The sequence below is a fragment of the Mastigoproctus giganteus genome, chromosome 9 (assembly GCF_048544385.1).
Source record: "Mastigoproctus giganteus isolate SK-2022 chromosome 9, ASM4854438v1, whole genome shotgun sequence".
Classification (NCBI taxonomy): Eukaryota; Metazoa; Arthropoda; class Arachnida; order Uropygi; family Thelyphonidae; genus Mastigoproctus; species Mastigoproctus giganteus.
The window spans coordinates 63563353-63584775 of NC_143583.1; the positions used below are offsets into that span (position 1 = coordinate 63563353).

Here is a 21423-nt window from a genome sequence, read left to right on the forward strand (position 1 = left end):
GTTACAAAGGAGGTTAGGCAGGCGAAGGCAGATTACGAGAAATCTTTGGCAAGGGATGCAAAGAAAAACAGCAAAGAGTTCTTTACTTATGTAAACTCTAGAAGGAAGGGGATGAATCAGATTGGACCACTTGATATCGATGGGTCAACTGTTGATGATCCTGCTCAGGTAGCTAACAAACTAAATGAATATTTTGCATCGACATTCACACATGAGGAATTATTTAGCGAGGGGAAAGCCAGAGGTGTATTCAACTCTAGCAGTAAGCTAGAGAATCTTGTAATAACTGAGAGTAAAGTGGAGGAGAAATTGTTGAAGATAAACACAAGAAAGGCACCTGGGGTGGATGGGATCTATCCAGTTATATTAAAGGAGGCAGCAGAGGAAGTAAGCAAACCCTTAGCCATAATTATGAGAGCTTCCTTGGACTCAGGGGAGATACCCACAGACTGGAGATTTGCAAATGTGACCCCAATTCACAAAGGAGGATCAAAGACTGACACAAGTAATTATAGACCTGTGAGCTTAACTTCTGCTCCAGGAAAATTAATGGAGGCACTAGTTAAAGAAGCACTGCAGGATCATTTAGACAAGACTTCAGTTATACCTCGGACACAGCATGGTTTTGTTAAGGGGAAGTCTTGCCTGACCAATTTGATTGGATACTATGATGCAGTCACAAAGGAACTGGATGCAGGAAATAACTTTGATATTGTATACTTGGATCTTAGAAAGGCTTTTGATACTGTTGCACATGGAAGACTGCTGCACAAATTGGAGCAGTGTGACATTGGAGGCAAATTGCTGCTGTGGATAAAGGGGTGGCTGAGTGGGAGAAGACAGAGAGTGGTAATCAATGGACACTGCTCGTCGTGGACTAATGTTATTAGTGGAATCCCTCAGGGCTCAGTGTTGGGTCCATTATTGTTTTCTGTATTCATAAATGATATTGATGATGGTATATCAAACTTAATGTCAAAGTTTGCAGACAATACAAAGGTAGGAAGGTTGTCAAGGACACTACTGACACTATGCTGCTGCAACAGGATCTGGAAAGGTTCAGCAGATGGGCTGAGAGGTGATAAATGAAGTTTAACATTGACAAGTGTAAAGTACTACACATGGGAAACAGCAACCCCAGAGCAACGTATCAACTCTGTGGTACTACACTGACAGTGGTAGAGAATGAAAGGGACTTGGGGGTGGTTGTGCAGGCAGATATGAAGTTCTCTGAGCAGTGCAGACGGGCTGCAAGAGTAGCTCATGGAGTATTGTCAATGATATACAGGAATTTTTCCAGCAGGGATAAGGAGGTGATTATTCCATTGTATAAGGCAATGGTCAGGCCACACCTAGAGTACTGTATACAGGTCTGGAGGCCTCATTTCAAGAAGGATGTAGAGCTGCTGGAACGAGTACAGAGAAGGGCAACAAGATTAGTGAATGGAACAAAGGGGTGCTGTTACGAAGAAAGGCTTAAGTTTTGCAAATTACAGTGTCTGGAGACTAGGCACCAGCGAGGTGATCTGATAGAGGTGTATAAAGCCTTGAATGGTTTGAGCATGCTCAATGCTGATGGGATTCTTGATCTCGTTCAGAATAATCACATGAGAGGACATAAATTCAAATTGAGGAAAGAGAGATGTAGGATAGATGTGCGGAAATTTGCCTTTAGCCAGCGGGTGGTTGGTTGGTGGTACAGACTTCCACCCCCTGTCGTGGAAGTTGATAGCCTAAATAAGTTTAAGGCTCAGCTGGACAGGTATTTTGAACGAACAGAGGGGTGAAGTGGAAGTGGTTTCTTTTTTTTTTATTTATTTATTTATTATATTTTTTTTATTTATTTATTTATTTTTATTATTTTTTTATTTTTTTGGCTGATGCTGCATAAGCTTGCTTTTTTGCATCAAATGCCTCTACTAATGCTAATGCTAATGCTAATGCTACTCTTCAAACTCTCATAAACACCTGCCAGAACATGGAGTTTGAACCTAATTTTTTCACTCTCTCTGCAACTGAACGCACACATAGACAATCCCATTGGCTGTATCATGTCCTGTTCCAGAATGATCAGTGAACATTGCACAAGGTTTCACCTTTTGTTATGCTGTGATTTGTGACTATGTATATAAAGTGCTTAGCATCATAATACACAGCCATTTCTGAATAAACAGAAAATTTTTAAGGTGGCATCGTTTTAGGTTATATCTCATATTGTGAATGCCTTCACAACGAGTTGCCATGATATTGCACTACTTCGAATAAGTAACGCTTCACCTAAGGAGAAGACTAGTGTTACTTATTCTCAGATAGGTACCACCACCCAGACAGCACTGTTTCAGGGCTATTTGGCCCTTTGTCAGTGAGTGGGTAGGTACCCAAGTGATGCAATGATGGCAAAAACAGTTATGAAGTATAACTCCACAATATGAGAGATGCCTGATGGTGTATGATGTATTTAGACTAAGGTGCATTTAGGGCTAGAGCCTCAAGCTGCGAACAAATTTAGACTATGTATATAAAGTGCTTAGCATCATAATACACAGCCATTTCTGAATAAACAGAAAATTTTTAAGGTGGCATCGTTTTAGGTTATATCTCATATTGTGAATGCCTTCACAACGAGTTGCCATGATATTGCACTACTTCGAATAAGTAACGCTTCACCTAAGGAGAAGACTAGTGTTACTTATTCTCAGATAGGTACCACCACCCAGACAGCACTGTTTCAGGGCTATTTGGCCCTTCATCAGTGAGTGGGTAGGTACCCAAGTGATGCAATGATGGCAAAAACAGTTATGAAGTATAACTCCACAATATGAGAGATGCCTGATGGTGTATGATGTATTTAGACTAAGGCGCATTTAGGGCTAGAGCCTCAAGCTGCGAACAAATTTAGACTATGTATATAAAGTGCTTAGCATCATAATACACAGCCATTTCTGAATAAACAGAAAATTTTTAAGGTGGCATCGTTTTAGGTTATATCTCATATTGTGAATGCCTTCACAACGAGTTGCCATGATATTGCACTACTTCGAATAAGTAACGGCTGTGTATTATGATGCTAAGCACTTTATATACATAGTCTAAATTTGTTCGCAGCTTGAGGCTCTAGCCCTAAATGCGCCTTAGTCTAAATACATCATACACCATCAGGCATCTCTCATATTGTGGAGTTATACTTCATAACTGTTTTTGCCATCATTGCATCACTTGGGTACCTACCCACTCACTGACGAAGGGCCAAATAGCCCTGAAACAGTGCTGTCTGGGTGGTGGTACCTATCTGAGAATAAGTAACACTAGTCTTCTCCTTAGGTGAAGCGTTACTTATTCGAAGTAGTGCAATATCATGGCAACTCGTTGTGAAGGCATTCACAATATGAGATATAACCTAAAACGATGCCACCTTAAAAATTTTCTGTTTATTCAGAAATGGCTGTGTATTATGATGCTAAGCACTTTATATACATAGTCTAAATTTGTTCGCAGCTTGAGGCTCTAGCCCTAAATGCGCCTTAGGCTGTGATTTGTGTTACTATTACTAATGTGATTCATTTAGCATTACCTGTAGCAATACTAAAATGCCTTTTTGTGGTTGATTTCAATTTTCTCCTTATTGATTGGAGAAACTGGGATTAGAGGATCCTCCGTGGGGCCAAGAATGTTTCTGACCATCATCCAAGAACTAGAATAGTATTATTAGTGCTGAAAGTACAGAAATTCACAGTGGAGAGTGATCATTCAGGTAAGTTGATCAATGGGAGGAGACGAGAGAGAGAGAGAGATCACAGTTGTTAAGCCAGTAGCAGCAGTGGCACCATCAATTGTCACAATAGCGGTGGTATGGGATCCGCCAGGCTTTTTTTTTTATATTCTGCCTAGTCTACCAGTATTTCTCCTTATGTTAGAGATTGCAATAATTAAATTTCTTTTTTATATATTAAAGAAAATTTTAAAAATATAAAAATGTGCTTTTTACTCCTCTTATTTTCAATGTTGAAAAATTTTATTAATTAAAAAAAATTAAACACATCATACATAAATTATAAACTTAAAACTGTTGTTCTCTTCCATTTTCAAGTTTATAAAATTATTAAATGCATGAAAATTCAAGGTTACTATTATTAGTGGCAAATGATGCAAGAAAGCAAGCTTATAGAGCATCAGCCAATAAAAAAAAGCCAACACCTCCCATTTTACCTGTCCACCCTCTTCAACAGTTTTTCTAGTTCTTCCTTCAATTTATGCAAGCTATTCACCTCTGTCTGGGATCCAAGATGGGAGTTTGTTCCAGCAATCAGCCAGCAAGGGGGATGGTTATCCACTGAATGAAGGGAAATTTCTGAACATCTACCCTGCAAATATCCTTCCTCACTTTGAATTTATGCCACCTCATTTCCGTAATATGCGCCGACCGGGCTAGCCGAGTGGATAAAGTACCTGCCCAGCAACCCAAAGGTCGCGGGTTCGATTCCCGCCTCAGGCTTGGATCAAAGTACTGCAAAAACCTTGGGAGGTGCAATATGGCCACAGAAGCCGATGCGCCAACAACTACCAAATCAATCAATCAATCAATCAATCCGTAATATGAGCTAGAGGAAGGAATCCATTAACATTGAGCTTACTCACTTTCTATTTCTTTATTCATTCAAAGCCTTAAACAACTAAATCAGATCTCACTGGTGCTCAGTCTCCAGACACTGCAATATGCAGCAATAGTCCTTGGTAAGAGTACCATTTTGTTCCCCTCACTAATCTTGTTTCTCTTCTCTGCACCCATTCCAACAGATACACATCCTTCCTAATATGAGGCTTCCAGAGCTATATGCAGTACTCAAGATGTGGCTTTACCATTGCCTTATACCAGTGGTTTTCGATCTTTTTTAATAACGGCACCCCTAAGTTATTTTATTTTGAAGCACCCCACTCAATTTTCTGCCTGTTAGATCCGATTCTGTGTGTGTGTGTGTATATTTGCCTTATTCATTATATATATATATATAATATTAAAAATATATATATGTTATATGATAGTTATTACAATAATATAATTATAAAAATTACATTTCATAATACAAATTATATATATACAGTATATAATAATTTTATTCTTTATATAGAGGTACTAAGTAAACAGCAATTATAAATCACCACAAAATTAAAAAGATACTGTACACCTTTTTATAATTAAATAAACATATAAATTTTAAAAAATATAATAATAAGTTTAAGTAACTTAAACCCAAATTACTTGGCACCCCTGAATTGTTGTTGCAGTACCCCGGTTGAAAACCACTGCCTTATACAATGGTATGATCACCTCCTTATCCCTACTGGAAAAATTTCCATATGTCATTGGCAAAACATCTTAAACTATCTTGCACTGCTCAGAGAGCTTCAGTCTGATTGAACAACTATCCTCCACATCTTTTTCTTTTGCCACTACCCTGAGTGTGGTACCACATAGTTGGTATGTTAATCTGGGATTACTGTTACCCATACAAGGTACTTTGCATTTGTCAATGTTTTAGCTCATTTCACACTTCTGATCCCAGCTGCTTAAATTTTCTAGATAGTGTTGCAGCAGTATACCCTGATTATTGTGATTGAAGCCAACCTTTTGTATCATTTGCAAACTTAGACAAAAAAGCCTCATATCTCTTCACCAGTATCATTAATAAATATAGAAAACAACAGTGGCCCAGCACTGAACCCTCTGGGACTTCACTAATATCAGTAGTCCAAGAAGAGCAGTGTCTTCTGCTCTTCTTGGATACTACTTCTTGGATTGATAACCACTCTCTGTCCTCTCCCATTCATTATGTGGCATTGCTCATTATGCCACTCTGCTCCAATTTGTATAGCAGTCTTTTATATGCAACGGTAAAAGTCTAATATTATAACTGAAATCTAATATTATGATGTTGAAATTATTTTTTACATCCAGTTCCTTTGATGCTGTGTCACAGTATCCAATCAGATTGGCCAGATAAAATTATCCCTTAACAAATCCATATTCTGACTACAATATAACTACATTCCTTTCCAAATGGTCCTGCATTACTTTAACCAGTGATTCCATTTTTATCTCTGTAACAGAAGTCAAGCTAACGAGTCTGTAATTACCCATGTCACCTTTTGATCACCCCTTTGTGAATTGGGGACACATTCACACTCATCCAGTCCACAGGAACCTCCCTTGATTGCTCTTCTAATCATGACTAAAGGTTTGCTGGCTTCTTTTGCTACCTCCTTTATGTCATAGATGCCATCCACCCCAGTTACCTTTTTTACATTTAGCTTCAACAGTTTTTCTCTTCCATTTTCGTTTCAGTTATCACAAAATCAATGAGCTCCCTGTAAAAATTTGACACACTTTTTGGCATCCGTAAATTATTTATGTGTGAATTTGAATGCAGGATTTTCTCATATGTTGCACATACATCTTGTACATGGAATATTTGGCCTAAATTTTTGAAATTTGTAATGTTTAAGTTTTACTATTTCTAAATTTAAATATTTTGTGTAATCAACTACATTTTTTCTTAAATGGGAAAGTTGTTCCCCCATGCTCAGTTTAGTCTAGAAATGTCTTAGTTCTACATAACAAATATATATATTTTTTTTTTGAAAAAAAAAAAAAAAAAAAAAAAAGTTGTAATCATGAGGTATTGAGACTAAATTGGACTTTATAAAGCTCCGCTAAATTGTGTGTATTGAAGAGTGAACTTTGCATTCGACCAGTACATCGATTTCCCCCCCCCCCATTAAAAAAATAAGGTTACTTCAGTTCCAAAACTAAAGTAAAGCAATAACATTTATGGACTTTAGGTCTGTTAATGTAATCCATTAAGCCCTGAAGGAGGAAAACAGTGAGTTGCTAGTCATAAATAGTTTAAGTGTGTGGCATTGAGGTGGTTAAATTCCTTTGAATTATATAATTTCGATAATAAATTACTTAATATATCACATGATATAATAGTGTAGTGTCTATCAGTTTATTAACATAATAATGAATAATCACGCAGACTCCCCCTTCCAAGTAAAAATGTAGTTGATCAGACAAAATTTAAATTGTGAAATCATGAACTCTAAATCTTAATATGTAGTTCAATTTTCACATTAGCCTATATATGGCAGAAATAGTGGCAGAGAAAAAAAATGTGTGTACGTGCATGCATGTGTGTGTGTTTGAAGTACATATGTACAAGGTGTGGTAGTAAAGTTTCTGGGCTGATGCTTTTGCAGTCATGTTCAATGATTTTGAAAATAAATTGAATTGTATATCTTAGTGGAAACGTCCTCCAACAAGAAGGTAAGGGTTACAGTAATGTAATAAATGTTTTCTTATGTAAATGAAATTTTGCTTACAAATGTGTAGATGAGTTGGAAGTTTTATTTTAGCATAAAGTGGCCTCGTTAAAACTTTTTGACTTTAAAAGTCAGTCTTTAACAGTTGGTTAAAATTGACAGTTATAACAAAGGTGATACAGGGCATAAACTAAGTGAACAAAAATTTATTTTTATTCTGGATAGATACAGTTATTATTGCTTGAAAAGAAGATAAGGGTTACAATAATGTAATAAATGTTTTCTTATGTAAATGACATTTTATTTAGACTGAGCATATCATCTTGAAATAAATGAGAGTTTTCTCTGGTATAATTCTTGAATAGAATGAGAAAAATCAGGATCTGTCCAGTAGAAGAAAATTTTAAAATTGTTCAAATTTGAGTATATTTTATCAGAAGCTTAAAAGTTAAGTCACACTAGGAATCTAAATTGTAATTTCCTTTGTATATAATGACAGCTACTTCTTGAAACTTTATATTTAGTTCTGAAGGTACACTTCAAAAGAAGGGAATAAAAAATTTTTGTAGTATTTTATATAATATTTTTCTTAGTAAATAAGTAGGTTAAGTGATTCAAGAGATAGTCCCTATCCTATCCTTCCCTGCAGTTTTGTATATTCATTTTTGGATGTACTTTCTCCCATCTCTTTTATGTAAAAATTGGTCTTATGTAGTCAAGAAAAGTCATAATGCAGGTGTATATTATGTTCATGTACTCATAATGAATTTTGTACATACCTTAAATAATTGCTGCTGATTAAAATATTTTTACTGTTAACTACAGGCTTTCTCTTAGTTCTTAGATTTATATTGTGTTACGTCATCATATGTATAATTTTTATAAAGAGAAAAAAGAGCAATCATTAATAAATTATTTTCAGATTTGAAAGAGTATCTGGTGTTTACTACTCGGCGTGAGATAAGGAGCATTAATGCAGATCCACATGTTACAAGTGTGCCATTTCCTCCAAGGACCAATTTGACTAATGTAGTTGGATTAGATTTTGATTATGCTGATAAGAGGTTGTTTTTCACACGTAAGGGTTTTTTGAATTTTAGAAAACATTGACGAAATGCTAGTAATATATTTCTTAGATGACTTATGCAGCCATGTGAACAGTGAATAATGCACATATATGACTATACAGAAAATATTAAACATTATATAATAATGTATCAAAACGTTTTAGAACTTCACAATGCATTGATTTATCTCAAACCATGTTTACATTTTACAGTACATTCCGTTCAATGAAGTGGAATGTACTTAAATCTCCTTATTTTTCTTTGAAATTCCAATTATTTAAAATATAAAAACTTGTCTCTGAAATTTCTCTTCAAAGTCATTTAAGTAATTTATTTAGGTTAAATTTATATTTGAAGAGACTTATCATCTCACTAACATTTTAGCATTAGCATTAGCACATGATGCAAGAAAGCAAACATATATAGCATCAGCCAAAAAAAACACACAGATCCTTCTCATTTCACCCATCCACTCGCTCCAAATGTTTGTCCACTTCTGCTTTGAATCTGTTTAAGCTATCAACTTCCATAACGACAGATGGAAGTTTGTTTCAACAGTCAAACCACCTGCTGGCTAAAGGCAAAGAGTATTTTGATTTTGTAGTTTTCCACCTTTTTTTTCAATAATGCTGGAACAAGTTCAGAGAAGGGCAGTGAGACTGTGAGTGGAACAAAGAGTTGCTCTTACCAAGAAAAGCCTAAGTTCTGCAAATTGCAGCATCTGGCGGCTAGTTACAAATTATTGCCTTCATTTAGCATTAACATTAGCATTAGTAGTTACATACAATGCAAGAAAGCAAGCTTATACAGCATTAACTAAAAAAAATCCCATTTCACCTACCCTTTCTCTCCAAAAGATTGTGTAGTTCTTCCGTGAACTTATTTAATCTATCAACTACCATAACGACCGATAGAGGTTTGTTCCATCAGTCATCCTTACTCAGTTCTAATTTATGACCCCTCAAGTGTATAATCTGAGCAAGAGGAAGAATCCCATCAGCATTGAGCTTCCATAAACCATTCAAAGCCTTAAACACCTCAATAGCATCACCACACAGATGCCTAGTCTCCAGATACTGCATTGCAGAACTGAAGCCTTTCTTATTATGAGCACCCCTTTGTTCCCATCACCAATGAGGCCTGGAGACCTGTATGCAGTATTGAAGGTGTGCCCTTATACAAAGAGATAATCACCTCCTTATCCCTGCTAGTAAAATTCCTGTATATCATTAACAAAACCACATGACCCTCCTGGCAGCCTCTCTACACTGCTCAGAGAACTTCATATCTGACTGCACATTTACTGCAGATCTTTTTCATTCTCCACTACCCTGAGAGTAGTACTGCACAGTTGGAATGTTACCCTGGGGTTCTGCTACCCATATGCCATATTCAGTTGCCACCTCTCAGCCCATCTGTCCAACTTTTCCAGATCCTGTTGCAGCAGCATGCCATTGTTACAGTCATTAAGAATCCTGCCAACCTTTGTATCATCTGCAAATTTGGACCTTAAAAAATAAAGCCTGTTATAACTTCATCAATATCATTGATAAATGTAGAAAATAACAATGGTCGCAACATGGAACCCTGGGGAACTATACTAATAACTTAGTCCATGATGAGCAGTGTCTCATTCTCTTTCTCATTTTCTGATTCTCATTTTCTTTTAATGTCATACTGCTCCAATTTGTACAGCAGCCTTTTATGTGTAATAGTATCAAAAGCTTTCCTGAAATCCAAGTATATGATATCAAAATTGTTTTTTGCATCCAGTTCCTTTGTGACCACATCATAGTATCCAATGAAATTGATCAGACAAGACTTCCAGTTAACAAATCCATGCCATGTTTGAACTATAACTGCAGTATTGTCTAGATGATCCTACATTACTTCTTTAACCAGTGACTTCATTATTTTTCCTGGAACAGAAGTTAAACTTACAGGCCTGTAATTAATAATGGAGGATTACAGGCCTGTAATCCTCCTTTGTGAATTGGGGATACATTTGCATATCTCCATTCCATGGCGACATCCCCCTAAATCCAAGGATGATCTCATAATTATGGCTAAGGGTTTGCTTCCTATTCTGCCTCCTTTAATATAATTGAATAAATCTCATCCACCCCAAGTGAATTTCTTACGTTTGACTTCAACAATTTCTCTTCCAATTTCCTCTTAGTTGTTACAAAATCATTTAGCTTCCTGTTAGACTTTGATAAAATTCTTGCCTCCACTTCCCTAGAGAATTCCTCATGTGTGAATGTAGATGCAAAATACCCAGTTTGTCAGCTACCCAAGCAGTGTTATCAGCAGTCGAACCATCGATATCAAGTGGACCAATCTAATTTCTCCCCTTCAGTCTAGAATTTACATAAGCAAAGAAGTCTTTTTTTATTTTATTTGCATCCTTTGTCAAAGATTTCTCATAATAGCCTTCTCTTGTCTAACCTCCTTTTTGACTTGATTATAGAACCAGCTTATATCTACCATAGACTTCTGTATTGCTTGATACTTAATATGCATCATGCATTTTTCTTCTCTGCCATGAGTCTCATTAGTTCACCTGACATCTGTTTGGGTTTAATTTCAAACAGTATTTCTTAGTTGGTATGAAAAGCCTAGTAGCTTCTCTGATTAATTCCTTGAATGCTTCCCATTTAGAATTTCTGTTGGCAACATGCTTGAATTGAAAAGCACCTGAGATCTGGAATAAAAGTGAAATTCATATCCCCCCCCCCAGGTTGTGCCATGAAAAATCCATGGGATGCATATAAATTATTACGTGATACAGACGCCTATGGTAGATATAAACTAACCTCTAATCAAGTCAGAAAGGAGGTTAGGCAAGCAAAGGAAGATTACAAGAAGTCTCTGGAAAAGACTTGTTTACTTATACTTATATTAACCATAGAAGGAAGGGGTTGAATCATATTGGTTCACTTGATTTTGATGGCTTAAATGTTGATGATCCTGCTCAGGTTGCTGACAAACTGAATAGATATTTTGCATCTACCTTCACATATGAGGAGTTCTTTAGTGATGGGAATGCCAGAAATTGTTGAAGCTTAACATAAAAGACATCTAGAGTGGATGGGATCTATCCAAATATATTAAGGGAGGCAGAAAAGGAAGTAAGCAAACCCTTAGCCATAATTATGAAAGCACCTTTGGATTCAGGAGTGGTCCCTATGAACTGGAGAAATGCAAATGTATCCCCAGTTCATAAAGGGGATCAAAAAGTGACATGACAAAGATCAAGAAATTAAGCTAACAGGTCTGTCAAAAAGTGACAGACCTGTTAGCTTAACTTCTGTTCCAAAAAAAATAATGGGGTCTGATTAAAGAAGTAATGCAGGCCTATCTAGACACAAATGCAATTATAATTCAGCCACAGCATGGATTTTTTAAGAGGTGATCTTGTCTGACCAATCTGATTGGATATTATGATGCAGTAACAGAGCAACTGGATGCAAAAAAAAAAAAATTTAGAAATTATATACTTGAATTTCAGGAAAGCTTTTGATACTGCAGTATCAAAACTACTACTATTACTACTACTGCTTGTAGTAGTAGTAGTAGTAGTAGTACTACTACTACTACTACTACTACTACTGTTGCATATAAAAGATGGCTGTACAAACTGGAGCAGTGTGACATTAAGGACAAGTTACTCCTATGGATAAAAGGATAGTTGATTAGGGGAAGCAGAGAGTTGTTATTAATGGACACTACTCTTCATGGAATAATGTTATTAGTGGAGTCCCTCCCCCAGGGTTCAGTGCTGTGCCCATTGTTTTTTCTATATTTATTTTTGATATTGATGAAGGTATATCAGGCTTAATAGCTAAGTTTTCAGATGATACACAGGTTGGTAGGTGGTTAACGACAGTAATCATGGTAAGCTACTGCAACACCTAAAAATTAGGGAGATGGGCAGAGAAAGCAGTTCATTTTAACATCGACAAATGGAAGGTACTGCATATGGGTAGCAGTAATCCCAGATTAATGCAGCAATTCAGGGAAGTGGAAAATGAAAAAGACCTGGGGGTAATAGTGCAGCCAAATATGAAGTTCTCTGAGCAATGCAGACACACTGCTAGGACAGCTCATCTAGTGTTGTCTATGATATACAGAAATTTTGCTAGCAGGATCTGGAAGTGATTACTCTATTTTATAGAACAATGTTTAAGCTGCATCTTCAGTACTTCATACAGGTCTGCACGCCTCATGTTAGGAAGGTCATGGATCTGTTGGAGCAGGTGCAGAGGAGATTAGTGAGAAACACAGAAGAGTACGCTTTTCAGGAAAGACTTCATTTCTGCAAATTGCAGCATCTGGAGACTAGGCACCTGTGAGCTTATCTGATTGAGATGTTTAAGGCTTTGAATGGCTTGGGCAAACTCAGTGCTGATATGCTTCTTCCTCTTGCTCAGAATATGCACATGAGGATGCATAAATTCAAATTGAGGAAGAATGGTTACATTCTTCCTCAATTCCAATTTATAATAGATGTGACATGCCAGCTTATTGGACGGGATGGACAATTAATGTGGGATGTTTTTTTTTTTTTTTCCCTGGCTGATACTTTATAAGCTTGTTTTATTGCATCATATGCTACTACTACTAATAATAATAATAATCACTTAGATAAAATTGCTTCCAACGCATGGCTCACGAGCGGGATGCCCTTCCCCGAGACTGAAGGATTGATGCTCGCCATCCAAGACCAGCTAATCAACACTAGAAACTATAGAAAATACATCTCCAAGGAGCCTGGAGTGTCATATGACACATGTCGACAATGCCACCTGGCCTCAGAAACGATCCAACACATCACTGCGGGATTAGCATTAGCATTAGCATTAGTAGAGGCATTTGATGCAAGAAAGCAAGCTTATGCAGCATCAGCCAAAAAAAAAAAAAAAAAAACCCACTTCCACTTCACCCCTCTGTTCGTTCAAAATACCTGTCCAGCTGAGCCTTAAACTTATTTAGGCTATCAACCTCCACTACAAGGGATGGAAGTCTGTTCCACCAACCAACCACACCGCTGGCTAAAGGCAAATTTCTGCACATCTATCCTACATCTGTCTTTCCCTCAATTTGAATTTATGCCCTCTCAGGTGATTATTCTGAGCTAGAGGAAGAATCCCATCAGCATTGAGCATGCTCAAACCATTCAAGGCTTTATACACCTCTATCAGATCACCTCGCTGGTGCCTAGTCTCCAGACACTGTAATTTGCAAAACTTAAGCCTTTCTTCGTAAGAGCACCCTTTGTTCCATTCACTAATCTTGTTGCCCTTCTCTGTACTCGTTCCAGCAGCTCTACATCCTTCTTGAAATGAGGCCTCCAGACCTGTATACAGTACTCTAGGTGTGGCCTGACCATTGCCTTATACAAGGGAATAATCACTTCCTTATCCCTGCTGGAAAAATTCCTGTATATCATTGACAATACTCCATGAGCTACTCTTGCAGCCTGTCTGCACTGCTCAGAGAACTTCATATCTGCCTGCACAACCACCCCCAAGTCCCTTTCATTCTCTACCACTGTCAGTGTAGTACCACAGAGTTGATACGTTGCTCTGGGGGTTGCTGTTTCCCATGTGTAGTACTTTACATTTGTCAATGTTAAACTTCATTTGCCACCTCTCAGCCCATCTGCTCAACCTTCCAGATCCTGTTGCAGCAGCATAGTGTCAGTAGTGTCCTTGACAACCCTGCCAACCTTTGTATCGTCTGCAAACTTGGACATTAAGCTTGATATACCATCATCAATATCATTTATAAATACAGAAAACAATAATGGACCCAACACTGAGCCCTGAGGGACTCCACTAATAACATTAGTCCACGATGAGCAGTGTCCATTGATTACCACTCTCTGTCTTCTCCCCCTCAACCACCCCTTTATCCATAGCAGCAATTTGCCTCCAATGTCACACTGCTCCAATTTGTGTAGCAGTCTTCCATGTGCAACAGTATCAAAAGCCTATCTAAGATCCAAGTATATAATATCAAAGCTATTCCCTGCATCCGGTTCTTTTGTAACTGCATCATAGTATCCAATCAAATTGGTCAGGCAAGACTTCCCCTTAACAAAACCATGCTGTGTCCGAGCTATAACTGAAGTCTTGTCTAAATGATCCTGCAGTGCTTCTTTAACCAGTGCCTCCATTAATTTTCCTGGAACAGAAGTTAAGCTCACAGGTCTATAATTACTTGTGTCAGCCTTTGATCGTCCTTTGTGAATTGGGGTCACATTTGCACATTTCCAGTCTATGGGTACCTCCCCTGAGTCCAAGGAAGCTCTCATAATTATGGCTAAGGGTTTGCTTACTTCCTTTGCTGCCTCCTTTAATATAACTGGATAGATCCCATCCACCCCGGGTGCCTTTCTTGTGTTTATCTTCAACAGTTTCTCCTCCACTTTACTCCCAGTTATTTCAAGATTCTGTAGCTTACTGCTAGAGTTGAATACACCTCTGGCATTCCCCTCGCTGAATAACTCCTCATGTGTGAATGTCGATGTAAAATATTCATTTAGTTTGTTAGCTACCTGAGCAGGATCATCAACAGTTGACCCATCAATATCAAGTGGACCAATCTGATTCATCCCCTTCCTTCTAGAGTTTACATAAGTAAAGAACTCTTTGCTGTTTTTCTTTGCATCCCTTGCCAAGGATTTCTCGTAATCTGCCTTCGCCTGCCTAACCTCCTTTGTAACTTGGTTGCATATCAACTTGTATCTATCATAGGCTTCTGTGTCATGTGTTAATTTGTAAGTATCCCATGCATTTTTCTTCTCTGCCATATGCCTCATTAGTTCATCTGACATCCATTTTGGCCTAAACCTTGAACAATATTTCTTAGTTGGTATGTAAAGCCTAGTAGCTTCCAAGATAAGTTCTTTGAATGCTTCCCATTTTGAATTTGCTGTTGGTAACATCATCAGTTGGTCCCACTGTATAGAATTTAAATACTGTCTCAGTCCATCGTTGTCGCCTTTACGGAAGCAATAACCCTTCCCTTTACCCCTAATGGTAGTTACCTCTTTGAGTAAATCCCACTTCAGCACACTGTGATCACTGCCACCTAGTGGTTCATTTATCTGCAGATTCTTAATGCATGAAGAATCACTGCTGATAATCAAATCAAGAGTATTACTCCCTCTAGTTGGCTCCCGAACATGCTGATGTAGAAAACAATCATCCAATAAATCCACAAAAGCCCTGCTAGTGTGTGAGTGACCAGCCCCAAATTCCAGTCAATATCTGGGAAATTAAAATCTCCCATTATAAGACTCTCTGATTTACTGGCCCACTCTATTTCCCTGTACAGTTTCTTATTATACTCATCAGAGTCATTAGGCCTATAGCACACTCCTACTCTCAATTTTGATCTCCCAATGCTTATGTCACACCAAACTGACTCAACACTGAACTGTCCAGCGATGTCGACTGGCTTCACTTCCTTGGTTTTTATGTGTTTCTTAACTAATAGCCTAACCCCTCCCCCCTTCCTATCCTGTCTATCCTTTCTGTAGACTTTGTACTCCCCAAATTCCAGTTCTGCATCCCTTATATCTGTGTGACACCACGTCTCTGATATCCCAACAATATCTGCCTTTGATGTTTTGAGCAATACCTCAAATTCATCAAATTTATTTACTAAACTCCTAGCATTGGTGTACACGCAAGTATACAAGCACCTGTTTCTATTCTTAGCTACCCTAACACAACCCATGTGTTTACTTGTACCGCAATGGCTCCCAGCAGTCTCTGAAATATCATGCATCTTGTTTTTCAGGCTTCTGCTCATTCTAATAGAAGCAGTGCAAGAATCTCTTTTTCCCCTCTGCCAGTGGCTACTGTCAATCTATTGGTCTTTGTCTCCCCCCAAGCTAGCAGTTTTCCGACCCACCTAACACTGCCTCGATAGCATCAGCAAATATTCTTGCACCCTTTCTATTTAAGTGTATCCCATCCCTGTAGAAGCAATCTCTCCTGTTAACAAGTACAGTCCAGGCTGAAAAAAATTCTACCCCTTGAGCCTTGCACAATCTTTCCAGGGCCGAATTGATCGACAAGGCTCTCATCATATACTCCCTCCTATCGTGTCTGGGCAGAATTGCAGACACTTTCAAATTCAACCCTAATTCTCGGCTTTTGTTCAACAATGACCTGTACTTGTTAAGTAATTCTGCCGGTCTCCTACTCTTAATATCATTAATGCCAACGTGTACAACTATATCACCTTTTGTGCCCTTAAATGCACAAAATGATCACAAAAAAGCACAAAAAGGATGCAAAGTGATCACCCAGACTAAGTACACTCGTAGGCACGACCAGGATATTACATCAGAAGCTAGTGAGGAAATACCAGTTGATCAAGAAAGTGTACCTTACTACAAGTACGAACCCCAGGCAGTACTAGAAACCCCACAAGCTGTACTGGGACCACACCATAATAATAGATAAGACAATCCTGTGCAACAGACCAGACATAACCCTTGTGGACAAGAAGGAAAAGGCTACCTATCTGATTGACATAGCAGTACCCAACACTGGCAACTTCCAGAAAGCCCATAAGGAAAATATCAGGAAGTACATGAACCTAAGACAGGAGATCAAAGAGATGTGGTATATTCAAAAAGTAACGACCGTCCTGACCATTGTGTTAACCACCAGTATGATGCCAAAGATCCTACAAACAGCCCTAGCAGCAATAGGGCTCCCAGAAAACACCTACAAGGAACTCCAGAAAGTTGCAATCCTGAACACCTGTAAGATAGTCAGAGGGTTCCTCAACCAACAATAACACCAGACAAAACAACCACCCTGTCTACTTGATAGCAACATCCGTCACTGGGTGGAACTCCCCAATCTGGGAGAAATAATATATCATAATACCATACTAATAATAATATAACCTATTCTACTGCAAGGCCTTCGAGGCCCAAGGGCGGGCCATGGCAGTCGTTGGATATTTTCAGTTTCAAGATATTCCTCCACCACTTGAGCTCTATGTGCAGTGGCATTGTCGTACATGAAAAGAAAATCTGGGCCAACCGCATCCCTAAAAGGCTGCACATAGGGTTCAAGGATCTGTATCTCTGTGCAGTTATGGTACCTCTATCAAAAACATGAAGAAGGATGCGGTTGTTGATCATTATTCTGCCCCACACAAGAACAGTGCCTCTACCATAAGTGTCCCTCTTTTTGATGTTGGCGGGATGGTGCTGCATTCCACATCTCCAGATGAAATAGCATCTAGAATCTGTTTGTAGGATAAAGCGTAACTCATCAGAATAGAACTATACCTCATTTATTATGTCTCCAAGTCACATGTTCATGGCATCAGTTTCAAGTTCTGCAGTGGTTTGGAGTTAATGGGATTCAAAAAAATTAAAATTCAAATTATTATATTATGGCCACCCATAATTTCTTACATATACCCATATATGTATTATGTCTGTTAATTGCATGTGTTCTCTGGTCGATTTGCCTGTTTTGCTGGATGAAAAAAACCCAAGTTTCTGGGTGGTTAATGGGATTCAAAATTCAAATTATTATATTAGGACTACCCCTAATTTCTTACATATACCCATTTATATATATATATATATATATATATATATCTGTAAATTGCGTGTGTTCTCTGGTTTGATTTGCCTGTTTTGCTGGATGAAAAAACCCGTTTATGGGGGGAAAAACCTTGCTATCTACGCCTGAGACCAACTATCTCAGCCACAGAGTGAAAAAAGGCCATTAAAGTTCCTCGCATCATCGATGGGATTTGAACCCAGGCCTTTTCCACCCAGTGTGGGGAGGACAGTGACGATACCACTGTGCTACCCACATATGGGTTAATGGGATACAAACTATTGGCTTCCTTGCATAGAGTCCACTTGAATTGAGCATTCTTAACATAGTCCTGTTGGAGATGTTTTCATCTGTGGCTGTAGCAACCTCAAGAGACAGTTGATGACAGGACATCGTAGGGTTCTGTCTTGCTCTTAGAGCCAGATAGTGGTCTGTTCTGGCTGATCTAGCCCTTGGACAACCTTGACCATCTGTTCTTGTAATGGTTCCTGTCTTTTGAAATTGCTTCCATAAGCCAGACGATACTATGATCCCCCACCCTCAGCTGTTACATTACTTAATTAACATAGTCTTGACATTTGTGGTTATATCATAATATAGGAGAGAATCTATTTGTAAACTTAAATACTTGTGGATATGATTTTTTTTAATTGTTATACTTATGCATGATGGCAGGGTATAACATAGCATCTAGAAGCATTGCTAATTGCCAAGTACTCTAAACCGTGTAAATTATAAAATTTGGTTGCCCAGTGTAGCTGAATGGTCAGTGTGAGAGTGCAGTAATACGTGTACTTTGCATGACTGCTAAACATGGTTGATGATTATATTCATTTTTAAATGTAATTAATTGTAAACTCCTCTGACCTAATGGTTTTTTCAGACCATAAACAAGAGAACATTTTTAAGTGCTGAGAGGAACCATAGACCACTATTTGAGTGGACCATGGTTCAAACCAGCATGACTGCTAAATACAGTTGTATCCTTGATTTATTGTAAACTCTTCTGACCTAGTGGTCATATCAGAGTACAAACAAGAACATTGATGTAAAAATTCCTGTTCTTCAATTAGTATTATTTATACTTCACATAAATTAATTATACATATAACCACTTAGGTTACGTAACATAAATAATTAGTAAAAACAAATAATTAATACATAACTTGATACGAAAGTTATATAAAGGGATTTCGCAGATAACACTCGTTACTGAAACGTAAATATTTCGTAGATAACACTCGTTACTGAAACGTAAATATTCCGTAGATAACACTCGTTACTGAAACATAAATATAGCGTTATAACTGTGTTTGGATACAAGTTTAGGATTTAATTTTGTACAGAAACCGAAATTTTATTGAAAGTAACTCTAAATCATGACTCAAACCAGAGCAGCAAAGCAAAGGGCTCAAGCTAATGGGAATGCTGTGGCCCAGGGGAGAACTGAGGGGGGCAGTTGTCCTCTGAATCACAGCCTTGTAAGATGCACTATTTGCTTGATGTTTGCGGAGCAGTCAAGTATGGGACATGATACTGCCATGGGGGATGTCTTTGTGTGTGTGCGATGCAAGGAGTGTAAGGAGATAAGGCGACAACTCAGCGTTGTTATGGGCCTATATGAGAGCTTGAAGGATAGGGTGGATGCCCTCGAAGGATTACAAGTGAGGGGCCCATCAAGCTCTCAGCTGCCCACACCAATGCCAGAGCTTGCACTTGGTCATCGCGGAACACAGCGGCAACCCCCAAGGCAGAATGCGCTGGTCCCAAAGGAACTAGTAGTTGTTGGTGACTCTATTGTCAGGGAAACGGGAAACATGCTTTGTAAAAAGGATAGGTGGAATAGGACCAGGGTATGTCTGCCAGGGGCAAAAGTTGATGACGTTGTAGAGCGGATATCATCTTTTAAGGGCACAAAAGGTGATATAGTTGTACACGTTGGCACTAATGACATTAAGAGTAGGAGACCGGCGGAATTACTTGACAAGTACAGGTCACTGATGAAAAAAAGCCGTGAATTAGGGTTGAAATTGAAAGTGTCTGCAATTCTGCCCAGACACGATAGGAGGGAGTATATGATGAGAGCCCTGTCAATCAATTCGGCCCTGGAAAGATTGTGCAGGGCTCAAGGGGTAGAATTTTTTTCAGCCTGGTCTGTACTTGTTAACAGGAGAGACTGCTTCTACAGGGATGGGATACACTTAAATAGAAAGGGTGCAAGAATGTTTGCTGATGCTATCGAGGCAATGTTAGGTGGGTCGGAAAACTGCTAGATTGGGGGGATACAAGGACTAATAGATTAACAGTAGCCACTGGCAGAGGTGAAAGTGATTCTTGCACTGCTTCTATTGGAATGAGCCGCAGCCTGGAAAATAAGATGCAGGATATTTCAGAGACTGCTGGGAATCATTGGGGTACAAGTAAACACATGGGTTGTGTTAGGGTAGCTAAGAAAAAGAACAGGTGCATGTATACTTGTGTGTACACCAATGCTAGGAGTTTAGTAAATAAATTTGATGAATTTGAGGTATTGCTCAAAACATCAAAGGCAGATATTGTGGGGATTTCAGAGACGTGGTGTCACACAGATATAAGAAATGCAGAACTGGAATTTGGGGAGTACAATGTCTACAGAAAGGATAGACAGGATAGGAAGGGAGGAGGGGTTATGCTATTAGTTAAAAAACACATAAAATCCAAGGAAGTGAAGCCAGTCGACATCGCTGGACAGTGCAGTGTCGAGTCAGTTTGGTGTGACATAAGCATTGGGAGATCAAAATTGAGAGTAGGAGTGTGCTATAGGCCTAATGACTCTGATGAGTATAATAAGAAACTGTTCGGAGAAATAGAGTGGGCCAGTAAATCAGAGAGTCTTATAATGGGGGATTTTAATTTCCCAGATATTGACTGGAATTTGGGGGCTGGTCACTCACACAGTAGCAAGGCTTTTGTGGATTTATTGGATGATTGTTTTCTACATCAGCATGTTCGGGAGGCAACTAGAGGGAGTAATACTCTTGATTTGATTATCAGTAGTGATTCTTCATGCATTAAGAATCTGCAGATAAATGAACCACTTGGTGGCAGTGATCACAGTGTGCTGAAGTGGGAGTTACTCAAAGAGGTAACTACCATTAGGGGTAAAGGGAAGGGGTATTGCTTTCGTAAAGGCGACTACAATGGACTGAGACAATATTTAAATTCTATACAGTGGGATCAACTGATGATATTGCCAACAGCAAGTTCAAAATGGGAAGCATTCAAAGAACTTATCGTGGAAGCTACTAGGCTTTACATACCAACTAAGAAATATTGTTCAAGGTTTAGGCCTAAATGGTTGTCAGATGAACTAATGAGGCATATGGCAGAGAAGAAAAATGCATGGGATACATACAAATTAACACGTGACACGGACGCCTATGATAGATACA

At 38.4% G+C, this 21423-nt stretch overlaps 1 protein-coding gene across 1 annotated transcript in view; it reads left to right on the forward strand.

Moving 5' to 3' along the window:
- mgl (low-density lipoprotein receptor-related protein megalin) overlaps positions 1-21423 on the forward strand; it is a 1043262-nt gene that overhangs the window by 589358 nt on the left and 432481 nt on the right. The window contains exon 43 of the mRNA XM_090381453.1: positions 8240-8395. Coding sequence (XP_090237579.1) covers positions 8240-8395 — 156 coding nt within the window. The remainder of the gene's footprint in view (positions 1-8239; positions 8396-21423) is intronic.